The sequence below is a fragment of the Capricornis sumatraensis genome, chromosome 8 (assembly GCF_032405125.1).
Source record: "Capricornis sumatraensis isolate serow.1 chromosome 8, serow.2, whole genome shotgun sequence".
Taxonomy (NCBI): domain Eukaryota; kingdom Metazoa; phylum Chordata; class Mammalia; order Artiodactyla; family Bovidae; genus Capricornis; species Capricornis sumatraensis.
In genome coordinates this window covers 37,922,249-37,944,271 of record NC_091076.1, presented here as the reverse complement: position 1 = coordinate 37,944,271, position 22,023 = coordinate 37,922,249, and the positions used below count along the sequence as shown (strand labels likewise).

Genomic DNA, 22,023 nt, shown 5'->3' with positions numbered 1-22,023 from the left:
CCACTGAGCCACTAGGGAAGTAATTTCTAAAGCAATAAAATGTATTGACTTTTTAAAAAAGTAACCAAGGGCTTCCCTGGTGGCTCAGTGGTAAAGAATCTGCCTGCCAGTGCAGGAGACATGGGTTCGATCTCTGATCCAGGAAGATCCCACGTGTCGTGGAGCAACTAAGCCCATGAGCCACAACTACTAAGCCTGTGCTCTAGAGCCTGGGAGCCCCAACTGCCGAAGCCTGGTCACCCTAGAGCCTGTGCCCCCCAACAAGAGAGGCCACGTCAATGAGAAGTCTGCACGCCGCAACCAGAGTAGCCCCCACTCACCACGAGAGAAAAGCACATACAGCAATGAAGACCCACAACAGCCATAAATAAATAAACAAAATTATAAGAAAAACAGAAAAAGTGACCAAGTTATTATTACCTGCATGCAAGCATCCTGTCCCCTGATAGCAGATATGTGAGCTGCTGTCCAGCCTCTCGCAGTTACTTGGGAGACATCAGCTCCATGCCAGAGGAGCCAATGAAGACACTACATTAAGAAAACAACCATGTTAACCATGTTAACCATTTTAGCAGGCATTTAACATTTTTATATCATTCAAGTTAGTCTAGCATCATAAAATACTACAGCCTGAGAAGCATCGCAAGTGAGTGAGGGTGCAGGTAGAAGGAAAACAAAAGCACAATCACAATGATATGGTAGTCCACATTTGGCCTCATGGTGGGTAAACAATACGGAGTGGTAGGAGATGGGGAAAATTGGAGACCACCTTCCTTGTCCATAAGGGGAAATGCTACTCTATCCCAGTCAGTTTTTGCACTGAATGAAACGCTGGTCCAAATCTTATGTTTGACCAATACTTTACAAGCCAAACAAAACATATCTGTGGTTAAATTCATTCAACAGCTGCCAATTTTCAACCTCTGCCATAGGTTTCGAAATGGGTCCAGAAAATTCTATATCAGAGCAAACACTGTTATTCTGAGAAGGCAGTGACAAAAAACCATCCAAAAGAAACAGAAATGCAAGAAGGCAAAGTGATTGTCTACGAAGGGTTTACAAACAGCTGAAAAAAGAAGAGAAAGTGACAGGAAAGGGAGAAAGGGAAAGATATACCCAACTGAATGCAGAGTTGCAGAGAATAGTAAGGAGAGATAAGAAGGCCTTCTTAAATGAACAATGCAAAGAGAGGAAAACAACAGAATGGAGAAGATTAGAGATCTCTTCAAGAAAACTGGAGCTCTCAAGGAAGCATTTCATGCAAAGATAGGCATGATAAAGGACAGAAATGATAAGGACCTAACAGAAGTAGAAGATATTAAGAAGAGGTGGCAAGAATACACAGAACTACAAAACACGCCTTAAACCCAAAAACCACAATAGTGTAGTCACTCACTTAGACCCAGATATCCTGGAGTTCGAAGTCAAGTGGGTCTTAGGAAGCAATATTACAAACAGAGCCAGTGGAGGTGATGGAATCTCAGCTGAGCTATTTCAAATGCTAAAGATGATGCTGGTGAAGTGCTGCATTCAATATATCAGCACATTTGGAAAACTGAGCAGTGGCCCTAGGACTGGAAAAGGTTAGTTATCATTCCAATCCCAAAGAAGGGCAATGCCAAAGAATGTTCAAACTACTGTACAAAAATTGAGCTCCTTTCATGTGCTGCTGCTACTGCTAAGTCACTTCAGTCATGTCCGACTCTGTGCTACCCCACAGACAGCAGCCCACCAGGCTCCCCCATCCCTGGGATTCTCCAGGCAAGAACACTGAAGTGGGTTGCCATTTCCTTCTCCAATGCATGAAAGTGAAAAGTGAAAGGGAAGTCGCTCAGTCGTATCTTGACTCTTAGTGACCCCATGGTCTGCAGCCTACCAGGCTCCTCCATCCATAGGATTTTCCAGGCAAGAGTACTGGAGTGGGGTGCCATTGCCTTCTCTGTTTCATGTGCTAGTAGCTTAAAATCCTTCACAGTAGGCTTCAGCAGTAGGGAACCGAAAACTCCAGATGTACAAGCTGGATTTAGAAAAGGCAGAGGAACCAGAGATCAAATTGCCAACATCCACTGGATCATCAAAAAAGCAAGTTCCACAAAAACATCTACTTCTACTTTATTAACTATGCCCAAGCCTTTGACTGTGTGGATCACAACAAACTGGAAAATTCTGAAAGATATGGGAATACCAGACCACCTGACCTGCCTCTTGAGAAATGTGTAAGCAGGTCAGGAAGCAAAAGTTAGAAATGGACATGGAACAACAGACTGGTTCCAAATCAGGAAAGGAGTACATCAAGGCTGTATATTGTCACCCTGCTTCTTTAACTTCTATGCAGAGTACATCATGAGAAATGCTGGGCTGGAGGACGCACAAGCTGGAATCAAGATTGCCGGGAGAAATATCAATAACCTCAGATATGCAGATGACACCTTACGGCAGAAGAACTAAAGAGCCTCTTGATGAAAGTGAAAGCGGAGAGTAAAAGAGTTGGCTTAAAGCTCAACATTCAGAAAACGAAGATCATGGCATCTGGTCCCATCACTTCATGGCAAATAGATGGGGAAACAGTGGCTGACTTTATTTTCTTGGGCTCCAAAATCACTGTGGACGAGGACTGCAGCCACGAAATTAAAAGATGCTTGCTCCTTGGAAGAAAAGTTATGACCAACCTAGGCAGCTTATTAAAAAGCAGAGACATTACTTTGCCAACAAAGGGCTGTCTAGTCAAAGCTATGGTTTTTCCAGTAGTCATGTATGGATGTGAGAGTTGGACTGTGAAGCTGAGTGCCAAAGAACTGATGCTTTCAAACTGTGGTGTTGGAGAAGACTCTTGAGAGTCCCTTGGACTGCAAGGAGATCTAACCAGTCCATCCTAAAGGAAATCAGTCCTGAATATTCATTGGAAGGACTGATGCTGAAGCTGAAACTCCAATACTTTGGCCACCTGATGTCAAGAGCTGACTCATTTGAAAAGACCCTGATGCTGGGAAAGACTGAAGGCAGGAGAAGGGGACAACAGAGGATGAGATGGTTAGACAGCATCACCAATTCAATGGACATGAATGTGAGCAAACTCTAGGAGATAATGAAGGACAGGGAAGCCTGGCTTGCTGCAGTTGATGAGATCACAAAGAGTAAGACATGAGTTAGTGACTGAATAACGAAAGAAAATAAGTAGCATATTAAACAAAGGGAGGGAGCCAAATAAGTCTTAAGATCTTTTAAAATTAACTTAAGTCTCAACAAATAGAGTACTAGAGGTCTGTGCCACACATGGTGTCACTGTCTTTATATTTTCAACTTTGTCGTCTACCTTCAAGAAGTTTCTTTCTTGTGTCATTCAGACACACTGTCACATCAGTCATCATATCATTTTTTGGAAAGGGTAGTAACTTAGGTATCATCTGTCTATCATGGAGATTAATGGCTGATAAAATATGAGGGAGGTGCTCAACCTCACTAATAATCACAGTAAGTCATCCGTTTTTACTCAACAAATATTTATGGAGTGTATGCTAACACTGCATAGGTAGTGCAGAATAAAACCACTGTAAACATTCAGGTACAAGGTCTCTATCCTGGGTAAATATGTACAAGTGAGATTGCTAGGACACAGATAAGTATTTGTTTCACTTTACAAGAAACTGCCAAACTGTTCTCCAAAGTGGCTGTATCAGTTTACACTTCTACCAGTAGTGTATGAGACTTCTCGTTGCTCCATATCCTTGTCCATATTTGGTATTATCATTTTTCTGGGTTATGTTTTTCTTTTTGTTTTGCCATTCTAATAGGTGCGCTGCTGCTGTTGCTGCTGTTGCTGCTGCTAGGTCGCTTCAGTCGTGTCCGACTCTGTGCGATCCCAGAGACGGCAATGGCATCTAACTGTGGTTTTAATTAGCATTTTCCTACTGGCTAATGATGTCGAACACTTTTTTCATGTGCTCATTACCAGTCATATATACTCTTTGAGAAAGTGTCTACTGAAACCATTTGCCCATTTTTAATTGGGTTTTTTATTTTACTACTTAATTGTGAGAATCATACATTTGGCTATAAGTTCTTAGTCATATTTATGATTTGCAAATATTTCCTATGTTTTCATCTAGAAGTTTTATTAAGGTTAAGTGTCACATTTGTTTATGATCTGTTTTCAGTACATTTTCATATATAGTACCAAGTATGAATTAAGGTTCACTTTCTTACATACGACTGTCCACTTGTGCCAACACCATTTAATAAAAATACTGTTTTCCACTGGACTATATTTGCATCTCTATCAATAATCAACTGACCAATCAGCAGGACTTCAGAAATGACTAAGGGAGGAGCTTAGTAAATCCTCCCCAAGAAACAAATGACAAAGCTAGACAAAACTGTCAAAAACAACCATTTGGCAGCCAAGTGGTTAGGACTCTGCACTTCCACTGCAGTGGACATGAGTTGGATCCCTGGTTGGGGAACTAAGATTCTGCATGGCAAGCAGCCATGGCCAAAAAAAACATTTAAAGACTCTGCAAGGCATATAACGAAATGAGAAGCATGTATCAAGAAATATCTGCTGATTCTAAAAACAGGAGGAGCCTGTGGAATATTAGCCTGGGACTACAAGCATCCTTAGCCCCAGCTTCATGACACAGGAGTTCTACCCAGGTGGACAGCTCCACTGCCCTGCTAAGGAGACTGAGAGGCCCCTGCCCAGATACATTTTAAAAACAAATCTACTCCTCAGTGGCAACAATCTAGGAAAGCCAACATCAGAACCAGTCATGACACTGGTTGGGGAAAACACAAAACTAAAATCCTCCTAGAAAATTAACAGAAAATTTCAAGAAATGAGACAACCTAAGTTGCTAAGATTTTGAATGTTGATGAAAGTGAGAGGAGAGTGAAAAAGCTGGCTTAAAATTCAACATTCAAAGGCCTTGCTAAGATTCCACTTATCCTTTCTGGCCTAAAAAGTTGGGTATATGTACAACATCGTTCATAGCCAGGAAAGATTGAAGAAGTCCCAAGCTGGCTGGACATTCCTGGCTAAGGCCTGAAAACACATGGGAAAAAAAAGGCAAGCTGACTTGTAAACTGCTTGGACTTTGAAGACACTCCACAAGCCATACACAGAATCATTAGCAAGGTGGTCGCCTTAGTGGCTCAAGGTATTTAAGTGCAGCCTCTGATTAATCACTGGCTGACCACTAAGCTATGCTGTCCCAGGGGTGACCCCTATGAAGCCAGACTTAAAGATAAAAATAAGAGGGAAATTCCTGGTGATCCACTGGTTAGGACTCAGCTCTTTCACTGCAGGGAGCACAAATTCAATCTCCAGCTGGAAAACTACTTATTAAGATCTCTCAAGCCACGCATCCAAACTAAATAAATAAATATTTTAAAATAAAAGAATTAAAAAAAAAAAAAAAAGAACAGTGGACACACACTGTGAGGGAAACAGATTCCACAAAATTAGTCCAAGCAAACCAACATAAAAACACAGAACAAGCACCCCAGGGAAGAGGGATACAGGAAGTAGAATGTGAACCCAGAGGTGTTGCGATATACAACCTTGAACATCCACCAGAACGTGCAATGAGGAAAAGGCAATCTCTTCAACAAGTGATGTTGACAGTTTGACAGCCTCATTAAATCAATGAAGTAAGAACACGCTCTCACACCATATACAAAAATAAACTCAAAATGGCTTAATGACTTAAAAAAATTAGATATAACACCATAAAACTGCCACAAGAGAACACAGAGAAAACATTCCATGACATCAATGGTACCAGTGTTTTATCTTAGGTCAGTCTCCCAAGGGAAAAGAAATAAAAGCAAAAACAAACAAATGGGATCTAATTAAAAAACAAGAATGTGTAGTATATACACAGGAAAATGAAGTAAATAGAAACTTTCTCTGAGAGGATACAGATGCTCAACTTAGTCTTCAAAGCTGTAATAAATAGCTTCAGAGAATGAAAAGAAATTTTTTAAAGAATTTATGTTTAATAAATTAAAGTATGATGACAACAATGATTCATCAAATAGAAAAAAAAAAGAACTTTTTTAAAAAAAGAAAATTCTGAAGGGGCAAAATATATCTGAACTAAAAGTTTACTTTATGGCAGAAAGTGAAAAGGAAGTAAAGAGCGTCTTGATAAAAGTGAAAGAGGAGGGTGAAAAAGTTGGCTTAAAACTCAACATTCAAAAAACTTAAGATCATGGCATCCAGTCCCATCACTTCATGGCAAATAGATGGTGAAACAGTGGAAACAGTGATAGGCTTTATTTTCTTGGGCTCCAAAATCACTGCAGATGGTGATTGCAGCCATGAAATTAAAAGATGCCTGCTCTTTGGAAGAAAAGCTATGACCAACCTAGACAGCACATCAAAAAGCAAAGACATTACTTTACCTACAAAGGTCCATCTAGTCAAGGCCATGGTTTTCCAGTAGTCATGTATGGATGTGAAAGTTGGACCTTTTAAAGAAAGGTGAGTGCTGAAGAATTGGTGCTTTTGAAGTGTGGTGTTGGAGAAGACTCTTGAGACACTCCTGGACTGCAAGGAGATCCAACCAGTCCATCCTAAAGGAAATCAGTCCTGAATACTCATTGGAAGGACTGATGTTGAAGCTGAAACTCCAATACTTTGGCCACCTGATGTCAAGAGCTGACTCATTTGAAAAGACCCAAATGCTGGGAAAGACTGAAGACAGGAGGAGAAGGGGATGACAGAGGATGAGATGGTTGGATGGCAACTTGATGGACATGAGTTTGAGCAAGCTCTGAGAGTTGGTGATGGACAGGGAAGCCTGGTGGGCTACAGTACATGGAGTCACAAAGAGTCGGACACAACTGAGCGGCTGAACTGAACTACAGGGGCTCTAAAGCTGATTTCATCTGATAGAAGAAAAAAAATGAAGTCTAATAAAGCACAGTTTTCACCAGTTATTAATTTAGTTGTCATTTTACACTACCAACATAAGTCCCACAAGTCTTAAGAAATCTCAAAAAGGTTAACAGAATGTAAAGGTATTAGTGCAACACTGAAGTAGAGAAGGAGGAGATGATCCTTAAATGGCAACAAAGAAATGCACCAAAACTTTTTTATTTAATTTTGTTAAAATTCAACAAACATTTCTTGAACAGTTGCTATACACTGTGCTAGATGCTAAAAATATAAATTTAATTCAACAAACTCAGCAATACAACAAACATTTATTGGGAATCCACAATGTGACTCCAATATGCCAGACACTATACTAGATACTGAGGAAAAAAAGATAAATAAAACTCAAATGAAAAAATGGTACCTTCAAAGAGTTCAAAATCTAACAGAGAATACAATTCCATATGATAAATAGAATTTTTCAAATGTGTATAAAATTGAGGGAAAAGTTGCTAGTTGGATGATACTGAAGGGGAAAACACAGAAGGCTCTGCCAAGTAGGTGCTACTTGAGCTGGATTTCAACTGGGAAGAGGTGAGACCAGGCAAATGAAATGGCTCATACACAGTCTACAGTAATATGAAACAGTAGACTAGTTTGGGAAATGACAGTCACTTGCACTGGAGCATAAAGCAAGTCTGACAGGTGTAGAGGTTGAAGAGGTAGTCTACTATATTAAACAGCTCAAACTTTATACTACAGAGTAGAGAGTCACTACAGGGACTTAAGGAAGGTTTTCTGGAGAAGGAAATGGCAACTCACTTCAGTATTCTTGTCTGGAGAATTCCATGGACAAAAGAGCCTGGTGGGCTACAGTCCATGGAGTCACAAAGAGTCGGACACGACTGAGTGATTAACATTTTCACACTTCCACTTTCTTTAAGAAAGGTTTACTGCTTCTGTTTTAGAGCAGTAATCTTGTGTGTCAGTTATAACTAGAGGTAGATGAGCCACGAAAGAAGGAAATCAAGTAGCTCTAAAGCAGTGGCTATGAAGGTGGAGAGGACAATTCTGAGAGTCAAAGATGGAAGAGAACCAACAAACCTCTTTATCAGTTCTCACTACATCAATATGCACCATGAAGCACTTCATCTAGACAAATGCTTATACTGAGTTTTGCTTCTGTAAAACCCTGAGACAACTCAATAATGATTCAAAGAACATTAGCCTGGAAAGCTAAGAAAAGGAGTGAAAAGAATAATGGTTTAGTTTTAAACCAACTGAATTTGAGATGCCAGTCAGGTATGCATGAGCTGCTGATAAGCACTGTATGCAGAAACCAGAATTCAAATTCTGGAGAGAAAACATTTCTGTGAATTATTATACAGAAGAGATCAAGACAAGGAAGTCTAAAAATGGCCTAGGGAGAAAGTGTAACATAGAAGAGAGAAGTCCATTGGCAGGGCATAAAGAAAACCACTAATTTGGCAGACTAAAATCAGTATTTCCTCTTCTCTTCAAAATCATTTCTAACAAAAAGGCAAGAAAATCCCATCGTTGATGAAGCTAAGAGACATCTGAAACCACAAAATAGATGGGAAAGCTGACAAAGTGTGGATCAATCAGGGATGTGGGAGGAAACAGCAGAGAAAATCCCCACTCAGGGCTGCAGGCACAAACAGACCCATCAGGCACATTCTTCCCAAGTGAGAGGGAGCCACTAAAAGGCAAAGGAGAAATCTCCACAATTCAAGTGGGGCACACAAACTGGTGGAGAGAGAGTCTTTGGACCAGATTTGGTTCCAAGAAACAGAAAAGCCCAAACAAACAGGAAATCACACAGAGACTCCATATTCATAGAAAGCAGACTGTGTGGCAGGAGATGCATAGGCAACAGGGAAATGTAATAGCTAAAATAAGCTCCCCACACATAATAGTGAGAATCATGAGAAAAATTCCAATTGGCTTTGTACATAGCCCAAGAATAAAAAGTTGTGCATACAAATAAACTTATCTACGAAATAGAATTTGCCTGCAATGCGGGAGACCTGGGTTCCATCCCTGGGCTGAGGAGATTCCCTGCAGGAGTGCATGGCAACCCACTCCAGAATTCTTGCCTGGTAAATCCCATGGACAGAGGAGCCTGGCGGGCTACAGTCCGTGGGGTTGCAAAGAGTTGAACACGACTGAGCGACTAGGCACACAGCACATGAAACAGAAATAGACTCACAGCCACAGAGAACAGACTTAGCCTTGCCAAGAGGGGGCGGGGCGGAGGGAAGGATTGGGAGTTAGGGACTAACAGACGCAAACTATCACATTTAGCATGGATAAACAACAGGGTCCTGCTGTGTAGCACAGGGAACTATATTCAATATCCTGTGATAAACCATAATGGGAAAGAAATGAAAAAGAATGTATATATACAAGCATAACTGAATCACTGCTGCACAGCAGAAATGAATACATTGCAAATCACCTGTACTTCGATAAGATATATCAATAAAGAAAGGAATTTATGCATTAAAATATTCACTAAGCACTGCTTGTACTATTGAAAAACTAAAGCCAATGAAATATCCATCAATCAAAAAATGAATACATTCTGATATTTACCTAAGAATAGACTACTACAACATGGCTGAAAGAAATTAACTAGAGTACATATAGGGAGAAGGACATGGCAACCCACTCCAGTATTCTTGCCTGGAGAATCCCAGGGACGGGGGAGCCTGGTGGGCTGCCGTCTATGGGGTTGCACAGTCGGACAAGACTGAAGCGTCTCAGCAGCAGCAGCAGAGTACATATATGTAACCACCTCGTTAAGTCAAAAATACATTGTTAAACAAAAAAAAGCAAGCTGCAGAATGATCCAAATAATATGACATTCATATAAAACTTGTCATTTAAAACCATGATCTAATCATATGTAATAACAGCATAAAACATAGATGGTAATAATAAACACCCACTTCAGAGCAACAGTTACCTCTGGAGTTGGAAGAAGAGGAATGACACCTGGGAGGGGCACTCAGGGGCTTAAAATGCGTCTATGAAATTCCATCTCTGTCCAAAATCTGAAGCAACTACAGCAAGAATATCAGGATCTGATAGAGCTATGCATGCATTGTCATCCTCTGCAAGCCACCTTCTATGCTGCTTTTGGAATCCAGCCACCACACTGAGAGGAATCACAAATTAGTTCACATGTGGCGGCCCCACAGAGAGGCCTGTGTGGAGAGGAATCAAGATGGCCAGGGCCCACAGCCAGCCTCTACTACCAGATGTCTGTGTGATCAAGCCTTTGGAAGATTCCAGCCCTAGCTTTTAAATCCTCTCGCTAGAGCCCCCAACATCATAGGGCAGAGAAAAGGTGTCCCTGATATCCAAATTCCTGATTCACTCCTAAGAATAAATAGTTATTTTATGCCACGAAGTTTTAGGATACAATTTATTTCAAAGCTAACCAGAACACCCAAATGTTACAGTGAATTGAAAAGAAAAATATTTGTGTATATATGTATAACTGAATCACTCTGCTAAGCAGCAGAAATTAACACTGTAAATCAACCATGTTTCAATAAAATTTTAAAAAAGAGAAACATTTGCGGTGCCCAGGATAAGGCCTCAGTCCTGTTTGCTAAATTTACAAAGCTGCCAACAGCTCCAAACTTACACAGTTTAATAATTTATAGTTTCTTACCTCCAAACTGCCAGAATGTGCTGCCCAATGTAAAGGGGTAAATTTATGGAGAGTATCAACTTCGTTAATGCTGGCGCCACGGCGTACGATTTCTGAAAGCTGCGTTACATCTCCAGCACGCACTGCATCGTGTATGCTGCCAAAATGCACTTTCTTCCTGGCACCTACTGAAAAACCAAATTGCTTAAAACATACTGCAAAACTAAAAAAAGCCTAGGCATTGACATATAAAATCTATCACGTGTAAAGCAGTTAACTAGTAGGAAACTGCTCTATAACACAGGGAACCCAGCTCAGCGTTTTGTGCCGACCTGGAGCCGGGAGGGAGGTTTAAGAGGTAGCGGTATATACATAAATAGAAGTATGACTCATTCCCACTGTTGTATAGCAGAAACCAGCACAACACTGTAAAGCAATTATCCTACAATTAAAAAATAAATTTAAGATAAAAAAAGACTAAAGCAACAATTGAACCAAAAGTACAAAGTCACTTTGGCTTTCCAAATAATTTTACTACAAAGATACTCATGAATAACATCTTAATCAGACTTCATTTTCAGCTCTAATATGTAAAGAGCACAGAAGTCATCACCTACATTCATACAGGAAAAAAGCTGAACAAACTGAAAATCAACTTTTCTTAGACTCATCAGAATTCTGGTCTCAGGGCAAACAGCCACCCTGAATTTGGAGAGACAGGTCAAGAGAAATGTGGTCAAGTTCAGCTTACCTGGAGCAGAAGCCACTGGAACCACAAACTTCCAGAAGCACTCAAGTGGTAATTTTGACAAACTGTTGGGGGCCGGGTATGTACTAGCCTAAGAGTGAGAAACTCCTCAAGGCCACAGTCTTACGAGGCCTCCTCCTCTTCATACATTTTACCTTCAAAACTCCACCAGGCTATCACCATGAAAAACCAAAAAAAAAAAAAAAAAAAAATCGCTTCATGTCTTTGGTAGAGGGAAGAGAGAAGTGACCATTTAGAAATCTGCCCAACTATTCTCTGTAACAAAGGCCTACTCTCCAGTGGAAAAGACTTAACCAGAACCTTATCTCACATAGGCAGATACATCTTATCAATGTTTTTCATATTTCTCATATATCCTACACTAAGAAAGGGATGGTAAGTCACAACTTTTACTTCATACATGAAGTGTCATATTTTATAATTTCATGTTCCAAACATCAAGACTGCATTGTCAGCCTTACTGTCCCGTGAAATATCTTAACGTGCATTGTGAACCAGAAGCACCGAAAGTATCTAAGCATGAACAGACAGTAGTTGGAGAAGGAAGTAAATAGTTCAAATCAGTTGACAGCTGAAATCATTTGTTACACCAACTGTTAGCAAAATGCTATGCATTTTACTCAAAAATCCTTTCAGAGCCTCTACCATATGCCAGGCACTATGATAATACAATGAACAGACATGGATTTTAGACTTTTTTTTTCCACAGATGCTTTTAAAACTATTGGGATAAATTCGACACAACAAAAAACCTGACAGTAACATTGTAAGAGTACAGGTAAAATAAAGGAGGAAAAGGAGGAAACACTGGAGCAAGTCTCTGAAGAACAACTCAGATATATGTATCCGGGCAAGGGAATAAGGAAGCACCCCACAAAAAACCAAACTACTTGATGTTTAATGATGTTAATCCCCCTAAGTCAGACCTTCATTATTCTCCTTCATTTATTTCTTTTAAACTTTGGCATAAAGGTTTGTGTTTGGTTCTCCAGATGAGCAGTGGGGCCTTAGTTCCCTGCTGCTGCTGCTAAGTTGCTTCAGTCGTGTCCAACTCTGTGCGACCCCATAGACGGCAGCCTACCAGGCTCCCCATCCCTGGGATTCTCCGGGCAAGAACACTGGAGTGGGTTGCCATTTCCTTCTCCAATGCATGAAAGTGAAAAATGAAAGTGAAGTCGCTCAGTTGAGTCTGGCTCTTAGCAGCCCTATGGACTGCAGCCCACCAGCCTAATCAGGGACTAAATTCATGCCCCCTGCAGTGAAAGTGCAGCACCTTCACCACTGGATCACCAGCAAAATCTCCATTATTCTCCTTTAAACAAGTTCTGCAAGATCTACAAATGACATTCTATCCATTTTAATCCATTTTATACAGGAACACTCTAATCCATCGTATGCAAGGACACTATCCTGATCACTGCATGCCTCCACACTCCAAACTGCTTCTGGTTAGCCAGCGCTCATCTAGAGGCTCTCAGTATGACGGTCTATGCCCTCCCATAACTTGCTGCGTGCTAAGTCGCTTCAGTTGTGTCTGACTTTGTGGCTCTATGGTTGCAGCCCTCCAGGCTCCTCTGTCCATGGGATTATCCAGGCAAGAATACTGGAGCAGGTTTTCATGCCCTCCTGCAGGGGAACTTCCTGTATCTCAGGGATCCATCCCGCATCTCATTATGTCTCCTGCATTGTCAGGTAGGTTCTTTACCACTAGCACCACCTGGGAAGCCCTCCCATAACTTGCCTCCATCTAATTTCACAACCTTTTTTCTCACCACATGCCATTGCAGTTTATTCATTCATCCACTCATCCACCCACTCAACATTAACCTGGCATCTATCATAAGTATAAAAAGATTAAAAAGACATGGTCTCTATCCTCAAGGAACTCACAGATATACAAATACAAATTACAAAACAATGTAGTTAAGAGCAACGACAGAAATATTCCTAAGAACTAATGGAAGCAGAAGACTTCTAACTCAGCTAGGATAGGAGGGAAGGAGAGTAGAAAAGGGTTCCTAGAAAAGGTAACACCTGTGATGAATCTTCAAGGGTTAGCAGGACTTTGCCAGGTGAAATGCATGCAGGGAAAGGCATTCTGGACAGTTCAAGAAACTATAAAAATACCCACCCTACTGTGGAAGCATAAGGTTGAAAGGAAAAGAGGCTAGAATTAGACAAGAGGCAGGCTGTGCTGGAACTTGTTAGAGCTGAACAGACAGCAGGGAGTCATTAAAGGATTTTAAGTAGAGGACTAAGAATGATCAGATGTGTAACGCTGGCTGCAGTGAGGGGAATTAATGGACTGGGGAGCAAAACGGCAAGAGAAGAGACTCACGGAGACCATATAGGAAGCTATCTACAGGAGTCTCCACCAGAGAGGTTGAGACCCTCAACTAAGAGAACGGCAGTAGGAACAGAAAAGGAAACAGATTCAACATATATTATGCAAACAGGATGAAATGAACTTAGAGGGATTTGGTGTGTGAAATAAGGGAAGAATAACAGGACAACTCCAAGGTGTATGACTAAGTTACACAAGGGGTACAGTGCCACTGAAACAACCAACACCAAAGGACAGAGAGGACATAATGATACAAAATCATATTTTGAATGTGTTGATCTTGAGGTGCCCAAGGAAGAGTTCCACAAGGGGAGCTGTACATGTAAGTCTGCAGCTCCAAGGAGAGGTCTGGAGCTGAGCTCTCACAGTTAGCTGTGTCTCAGTAGTAGGCAGCTTTCTCTGATCCCCAACTTTACCCGACACTGAAGGCAGGGGCCCTCTATTCTTCCTTATAACTCATTACGCTAGTAATTACTTGCTCAGTATTTATCTTCCCCACTAGGAGGAAGGAATGTGTTTGTCTTCTTTGCTCACATATCCTTAAGAAAAAGCACACAGTAGACAATAAATATTTACTGGATGACTGAATAACAGATTCGGAGATCCTCAGTAGGGTTGAAGTCATAGTACATAACAAGGCAAAAAGCATCAGTGACAGCACTATCCAAGAGGAAAAAAAAAGCAACATTTATGGAGAGGCTAGAAGAAAACCCAGGATGGACGGATGGATGGGTGGACAGCTAGCTAGCTAGACAGACAGGGAGAGTTGGGAAAGTCGAAAGAAGAAAATTAGGTGAGTCTAATATCTCCAGGGCTTCTATGGTGGCTCAGAGATAAAGAACCCGCCTGGCCAAGGCAGGAGACTCGAGTTCAATAATCTGCTTCGGGAAGATCCCCTGGAGAAGGAAATGACTACCAACTCCAGAGTCCTGGGAAATCCCATGGGCAGAGGAGCCTGGCAGGCTACAGTCCATGGGGTAGCAAAGAGTTGGACACGACTTAGTGACTAAATAACAACAAACAAATACTATTTACAGAGTCAAATGCCGCAGAGACGCCAAGAACTTAACAGGGTCCATAAATGTTAACAAGAATTGCTATCACCTAGGAAAGGCAATGGCACCCCACTCCAGTACTCTTGCCTGGAAAATCCCATGGATGAAGGAGCCTTTTAGGCTGCAGTCCATGGGGTCGCTAAGAGTCAGACACAACTGAGCGACTTCACTTTCACTTTCATGCATTGGAGAAGGAAATGGCAACCCACTCCAGTGTTCTTGCCTGGAGAATCCCAGGGACGGGGGAGCCTGGTGGGCTGCCGTCTACGGGGTCGCACAGAGTCGGACACGACTGAAGCGACTTAGCAGCAACAGGAACGAAGTCTCAGGAATGGGCGCAGATGGGAGCCAGAAAACAAAAAAAGGTAAGTAAAGCTGAAACGAGGAAAGATGGGGGCCAGATGACCAGATGAGCTTTGGGACCCACTGTAAATAGGTCAATTAAGGGGAAAGAGATGAGTGACAGGTGAGAAAGGGAAATGCCAAGAAGGGGCTGGAGTGAGAAAAGTGGAGTGTGGCAGAGACAAGGGCCAGCGAAGCGGTCCGACTCACACGGGGTCGCAGTCTCCGTGGAGGAGGTGGACGGGCCCGAATCGGACACCCCGGGCATGGTGCGGCGACTCGGACTCCGGGGCGGGGTCGAGTCCAGGCCCCCGCTGCTGCGGCGGTCTTCGCTCGCTGTCACCCACGAGCCACTGCAGCAGCGGCTGTCTCCCTCGTCGTCGCTAGGCCCGGGGCCGCCGTCCTCCGTCGTCCTCCCCCAGGAGGCCCGGCAGCGGGAACCTTCGCCCTCACTTTCGCTCTCCCAGAAGCGGCGGCGGCTGGCGTCTTCGCTGACGCTCACCGCGGAGGAGTCGCTGGCCAAGTAGCCGCGGTCTTCACTCACCGCCTCCCAGGAACTGCTGAGGCTGCGGCCGCCATCCACACACGCGCCCTCCCAAGAGCCACTGAGGCGGGGGCGGCGGCGGCGGCGGTCGTCACTGCCCCTCTCGCCCGAGTCGCTGGCTCGGGGGCCCCGAACCGCCCGGACTTCGTCCCAAGTCCCGCCGAGGCGGAGGCCACGGTCGTCTCTGACGGATCCCGAGTCACTAGTCGGGTGGCTTCCGACTTCACTGAAGCTCGCGTCGCTGCTGAGGCCTCCCCTCAGTCTCTCCCAAGAGTTGCCGGGACGGTGGCCGCAGGCTCCCCTGACTCTCTCCTCAGAGACGCTGCAGCCGTGGTCCAGGTCTTCGCTGACCCTTCTCGAGTCATCGCGGGAGAAGCCGACGTCTTCACTTCCTCTTCCCGTCGGTACCCGGCAGCGGCGGTCGCTCTCCTCGCGGATTCTTCGTCTGTCTTCGCTAAGACGAGAGCCTTGGCCCTCGCTCACTCTTTCCCTGGACGGATCACCGCGACGACCGTGCCGGCCATTTATCCTCCCCACGCGCTGGCTGGTGCGGCGGCCGCCGTCTTCGGTTGCTACTCCGCGCGACTCGCTGTGGCGGCGGCCGCCGTCGGCGAGCACCCGCTCCACCGAGTCGCTTTCCAGCGTCCCGACCACCAGCTACCTGGTTGGAGCTGGGGGCGGGGGGAGCCGGCGCCCTGGAAACGGGTAAACTTCCGGCGTGGTGCGGTCATTTCCGGTTCCTCGCTGCTGTGCGTCACTTCCGGCTTCCTTGCCCTTTTTTTTTTTTAAGTACTCTTTATTTTTTTCGAGGCGTCCCCTCTAGACATGGTGGTGTGGAACGGGTTTCGGTGAAATGGCGCTCGGCCTCACGTCCAGCCTGTCTCGGCCCCGTCTCTATAACGGCCTGGCATCGGTTGCGCCCGCCAGGGCTCGGCGACGCAGGTGGAGAGGCTCCGGGACTGCAGTCGGCGTCCGTGGCCCGAGTATGTGCCGCGAACCGGGCGGGGCCTTGCATCCTCTGGAAACCTAGTGTCCTTTTTCGGTGCCGGTTGGAGCGTTGGAGAAAATATATTCTTACCCTGTCATAAGTACGGACAAAAGACCTAATGGAGAAATTAAACGGCTGCAGCGCTGTCCCATTATTCAGTGTGCCCACCGCCAGCCTCATTGATAATCGCTTGGTACTATTTCTCACACTAATTTTGTAAGGTAGGTGTTATCCCCGTTTTACAGATGAGGAGATTCGAGGTATAAGTAATTTGTTAAGGCCATACAGCAGGTAAGTTGCAAAGCCAGTGTGAAAAGAGAGGTCGTTAGTCAAAAGACTGCACCAGATCTCCTGACTCCCAAGATTTCGTTTCACTCTAAAATGGTTTCTTTGAACATTTTGGCCCAGGTCTTTCTCTGCAGTCCAGTTGCTTGACGTGTGTTCTTCCATTCGTGTTTATAGCAAACACAGGTCAGGTGTTGTGCTAGCATCTGAAAATACAGAAATTTTTTTTTAGCCCCTCCCCCCCCCCACGCCGCCCCATCCTTAGCTGCCTTGCCATAGGTTTTGTTTTGTGAACACAATTGGGAAATTGCCCTAACCCTGCCTTTCCTCTCTTGAAATAGAGTAAATGCCTTTCTTTACCTTTCATCGCCTCTTGTAATAATAATAACCTCCATTCGTTGAGTTCGTATGATGTGTTGTTTAATATAGCCTACCAGGTTGGTATTACTGTTCCTTTCTACAGAGAAGTTTAACGCCACAGTTAATTTTTGAGGGTACACAGGCTCGGACGGTAAAGAATCCGCCTGCAGTGCGGGAGACCTGGGTTTGATCCCTTGGTTGGGAAGATTCCCTGGAGGAGGGCATGGCAATCCACTCCAGTGTGCTTGCCTGGAGAATCTCATGGACAGAGGAGCCTAGCGGGCTACAGTCCATGCGGTCGCAAAGAGTCGGACCCAACTGAGGGACTAAGCACAGCACAGCACACACAGCACACACAGCTAGTTAAGTAGTGAGTCCCCACATGAGGTATCCAACCTGTCTTGATTTTGCTGTGCATACTCCTCAAAGTCTCTGAATTCCCACAGTCTTTATTTCAGTCTTTATTAGACCAAGTATCACCTTGTATTAGTTACCTTTTAACAGTTGGTGCTCACTCCTACCCGCTAGGGACTCTGACCTGGAAGGTAGGAACTATATGGTTAGTTCCTCATGGTATTGCTAACATCTAGAATACCTAGTTCAAGGGAAGTGCTTTCTAACTGTTGTTTGGGTGAATGAGTGAGTTGATGTTTGGTTGATTGTCCGGTAAATGAACTAGCAGATTGAAAATAAAATTTTTCAGGGACTTCCCTAACAGTCCAGTGGTTAAGATTCTGTGCTTCCCCTGCAGAGGGTACCGGTTTGAACCCTGGTTGGGGGACTAAGATCCTACTTGCTCAGCGAAGCCAAAAAGAAAGAAAAAAGTTTTTTCAGTTGGTAGGGAATTTGAGATTAGTCAGCCTAGTCCTCTCATTTTTGTAAATAGAGTAACTGAGGCCTTTTGTCTTATCAGACATCTATTGAGTTATTAATATGGGCCAGTTCTTATGCTAAATGATTTGTAAATAGTCTTAAACTTAATCTGTATTATTATTTCTATTTTTACAGGTGAAGAAACCAAGATTTGGCCAAGATCACATAGCTAGGTGATAGGGAGTTAGAACTCACTATGACTGACTCCAAATTAATACAATGTTTGCGGCCACATATGGATAAACACACTGAGGGAATAAGGCAGCACACTCTTAAAGGATATACATTTGGTGGAAAGAATCAGGAAAGAAAACAAACAGAGAAGTAGAAAAAGTAAAATCTCCCAAAATAAACTTAAAAGGAATTAAAGATAAAAGCAGAAATTAATGAAATAAAATTGATCATAATAGTAGCTGGTGTTTGAAAAGAACAAATAGCAAATCTGAGGAAGAAAAGGAAAGAAAACGGGAACAAGGAGAACATATTACAGATAGGAGGGACTTTGTGTGTGCTCAGTCACTCAGTGTTGTCCAACTCTTTAGGACCCAGTGGACTATAGCCTGCCAGGCCCCTCTGCCCATGGAATTTTCCAGGCAAGAATACTGGAGTAGGGAGCCATTCCCTTCTCCAAGGGATCTTCCTGACCCAGATGTTGAGTAGCCATTGCAGTACTGTGTAAATTAGAAACTTGAATATACATCAGGGAAAGAATGGCTGGATAGATTGTTATATTCATATAATGAAATATTACGTGAGGAGAAATGCAGCTCTCCATGCATTAATCAAAATGAAAATAGTTGTAAGACAGTAAATGAAAAAGGAGGCAAAACAATATGTATGTGATCTCATCTAATTTCTAAAAATTACTTTGTAGAATTTTCCAAAGTTTGGTAAAGATCTAAATTGTTAACTCAGTGGCTACTTTATAGAATAAGATATGAGAAGAAACTATTTTTGTCTGGTATCAATTTTTTATTTTTTAGATATTCCTAAATAAGGAAGCACAGGAAAACATGCACTCTTATATAAAGCAAACTTTTAAGAAGTATATGAGCCAAGAATGATTAAGATGCTGTTTTTAGCAAGGAGTCATCGATAATATTCAGGAGAGCAATTTTAATGAAATAGGCCAGCTGTATAAAACTACAGGATTTCAAGGTAAGTGAGGGACTAACTGAAGGAAGTTTCTCAAGTGAAACACATTTCAGAACACTGAAGTGGGTATCGGCATTCCAGAGAATCAGAACCCTTTGTAAGTAGGAAATTTGTGGTTAAAAGTAAAATTGGCTATCTCATTTTTTGCAAAGTGGGGTGATAAAGCAGGTGGTTCCTCTAATCCTCTGTAAACTAACTCTTTCCATACAGTTCTACGGGAGGGAGTAGGGCCAACCCCAGGACAAGAATTAAGTGGGTTTTAGAAACCATCTCTGCTTTCTGCCTTTACACCCTGTAGGCTTCCCTTTGGTGCTCCCCTCTAAACTCTCACTGGGCTGCCCCATGGGTGCTTTTTTGGTCTTATTCTGTAACTTCTCCTTCCCCACCTGCCCAGCAGTGCCCATTATTTCAGAGAGCGGACCCCATATAGGAGTGAGGAAAATTCCTACTCCTACAATAGGTCAGGCTGTTCTTGACAGTAACCTGATTTTCCATCTCCACCTCCAGACTGCCTCTTTAGTCAGCTAGACCTTTCCATTTGCAGACAATGCCTAGATGCCTTATTCTGTCTTTCTGAATATTCTGAATAAAGCCATCCAGGAAAATATAATGAAAATCTAAAATTGTTTTAGGTTGAACTATGAGAACCTTCGTTTTGTTTTTAATTAAGGTATATTCGACATTCAGTGTTAGATGTACAACAGTGATGCACAGTTTTTGTGGTAAGGGCTGTGTTTCATTTACAGTTATCATCAGTGTTGGTTGGCCATATTCCTTGTGCTGTATACCGTTTGCTTGCAGTTTACTGTATACATAGGTGTTGTACCTCTGAATCCCTTACTCTTAACCTTGCTGTTTCTCCTTCCCACTTCCCCACTGGTAACTACTAGTTCTATATTTGTAAATTGTTTTTGTTGTTTACTATAGTTTTAGATTCGATACACTTGATATCATTCAGTATTTTGTTACATTTTTAATATATAATGAGGTCCTTATTTTTCTCCCCAAAGCTTATTGTTAGCTGAATAACAAATTACTTTGTAGTATTTTACAGAAAATGAAAGTTGGAAGTTAAAAGTAAGTAAATTATGTTAAAATCAGAGGATATTGTAAAGATGGTATAAACAGTGAAATATTCCTTTTATTTATTCTCACAAACTTCCAACTCTTATTTCAAAAGACAGTACTCCAGGAACTTCCCTGGCAGTCCAGTGGTTAAGACTCCATACTTCCATTGCAGGGGCACAAGTTCCATCTCTGATCAGGAAACTAACATCCTGCATGCTGTGAGTCAGGACCAAAAAAAAAAAAAAAGACAATATTCCATCTTCCCTGGGGCCTCCTTTAGCTTTCCTTGCTATACTCTCTTGTGTAGAGTAATGGTTCTAGTTCGTAATGGTATGTGTTAACTCTTTTCCATTTTCTTAACAGGCAAAAAAGTAGGTGCTGCTGATTTCTAATCAGTTGTCAGATCTGTTTACTAGAATTAACTATACAGCTTTTTAATGGGGATGTAATTGACATAGAACATTGGTTTTGGTGTAACTGGAGCTTTTTACGTGAGAGGTCTCTGAGAATCTACTAAATAAGACTGGAGGTAAGCAGTCTCTTCTTAGCATTCACCATGATTCTAATGCACAGCCAAATTGAAGGGTCATCCTTCTAAGTCACTACCTGACATCTACATCAAAAACTAGGAACTGAATTTTCAACTTCACCTGCAGATACCTTTGAACATCTAAAAGAAATACTGTCCCTCCTCCATTCTAAGTCTTCTTGTGCTATTCTGCCACATCTCTTTCCAGCTGAGTCTGGTCTCCATCATTTCTGTCTTCAGTCTGTCTCTCCAGTGAGTTCCATTAGTAAACTAAGTGCTAACATCTGTTTATGTAACTACAATTAAATGTCTCCAGCTAAATTTCATAGAATAGCAACTCTTTTTGTCACCTCTCACCCATACTCAACTGTTGTTCAGTTTTCCGTATTTGACCTCTTTGACTACCTATCTGAAAAAAGAATTTCCCAGTTGCTTGTTTTTACTTCTTCAGTTGTGGTTATTTCTCACTTCCCACCCATGAGTCTTTAAATGTTTGTTCCCTGAATATTCTTGGTACATATGTAGGTTTAAATGTCCCCTTCCTCGATTGTGACATACTTACAAGCATTTGATAAAAGCTATGGATAGTCTTCCCCCAAAAAGGCACATGAAGTCTTGGCCTACATTTTTAGATTCAGACTGCAGCATTTCTTCCATGACATTGTTCATACAACATATGAATGTTTTCTCTCTCACAAATCATAAAATGTTTGTCTCAAATCTAGTGGACACCAGTTTTCTCACTGGACCTCCTCACTGCATTTACTACAAATCTCTTTCAATTTTTATTCACTTTATTCTTTAAAAACGAAGACCAACCTTGGATGCAGATGGGATATCGCCTCTGTTTAAAATTTCTAGTGGCTCCTGTGGTCATCAGTGTAATACAAACATATGAAGTGTTTTCAAGCCTTCACATTTGCTGCTCATTCTTCACAGATACCCTTGCCTCCTACCAATATGGACTCTAGTTTGCCCTCAGATTCTACCACCTCAACATACAAAGTCTTCCTTAACGAACCTTCAGATAGTTTGGTGTGCCTGTTATCTTAGGGTATTTTTGTAAATTGCAGAAATAGTATGAAATAAAGTGAAACAAAGCTAGGTTCACATTTTTGTTCTACAACTTCATAAATGAAGGATTTAATTTCA

General features: G+C 42.5%; 1 protein-coding gene across 1 annotated transcript in view; it reads right to left on the bottom strand.

The window, feature by feature from the left end:
* The window catches only part of ANKRD42 (ankyrin repeat domain 42), a 57,425-nt gene extending 42,088 nt beyond the window's left edge, over positions 1-15,337 (bottom strand). Inside the window, exons 1-3 of the mRNA XM_068978134.1 lie at positions 15,280-15,337; positions 10,581-10,744; positions 421-528 (exon numbers count right to left, since the gene is read on the bottom strand). Of these exons, the coding sequence (XP_068834235.1) occupies positions 421-528; positions 10,581-10,744; positions 15,280-15,337 (330 nt within the window). The remainder of the gene's footprint in view (positions 1-420; positions 529-10,580; positions 10,745-15,279) is intronic.
* Positions 15,338-22,023: the final 6,686 nt, after the last annotated feature.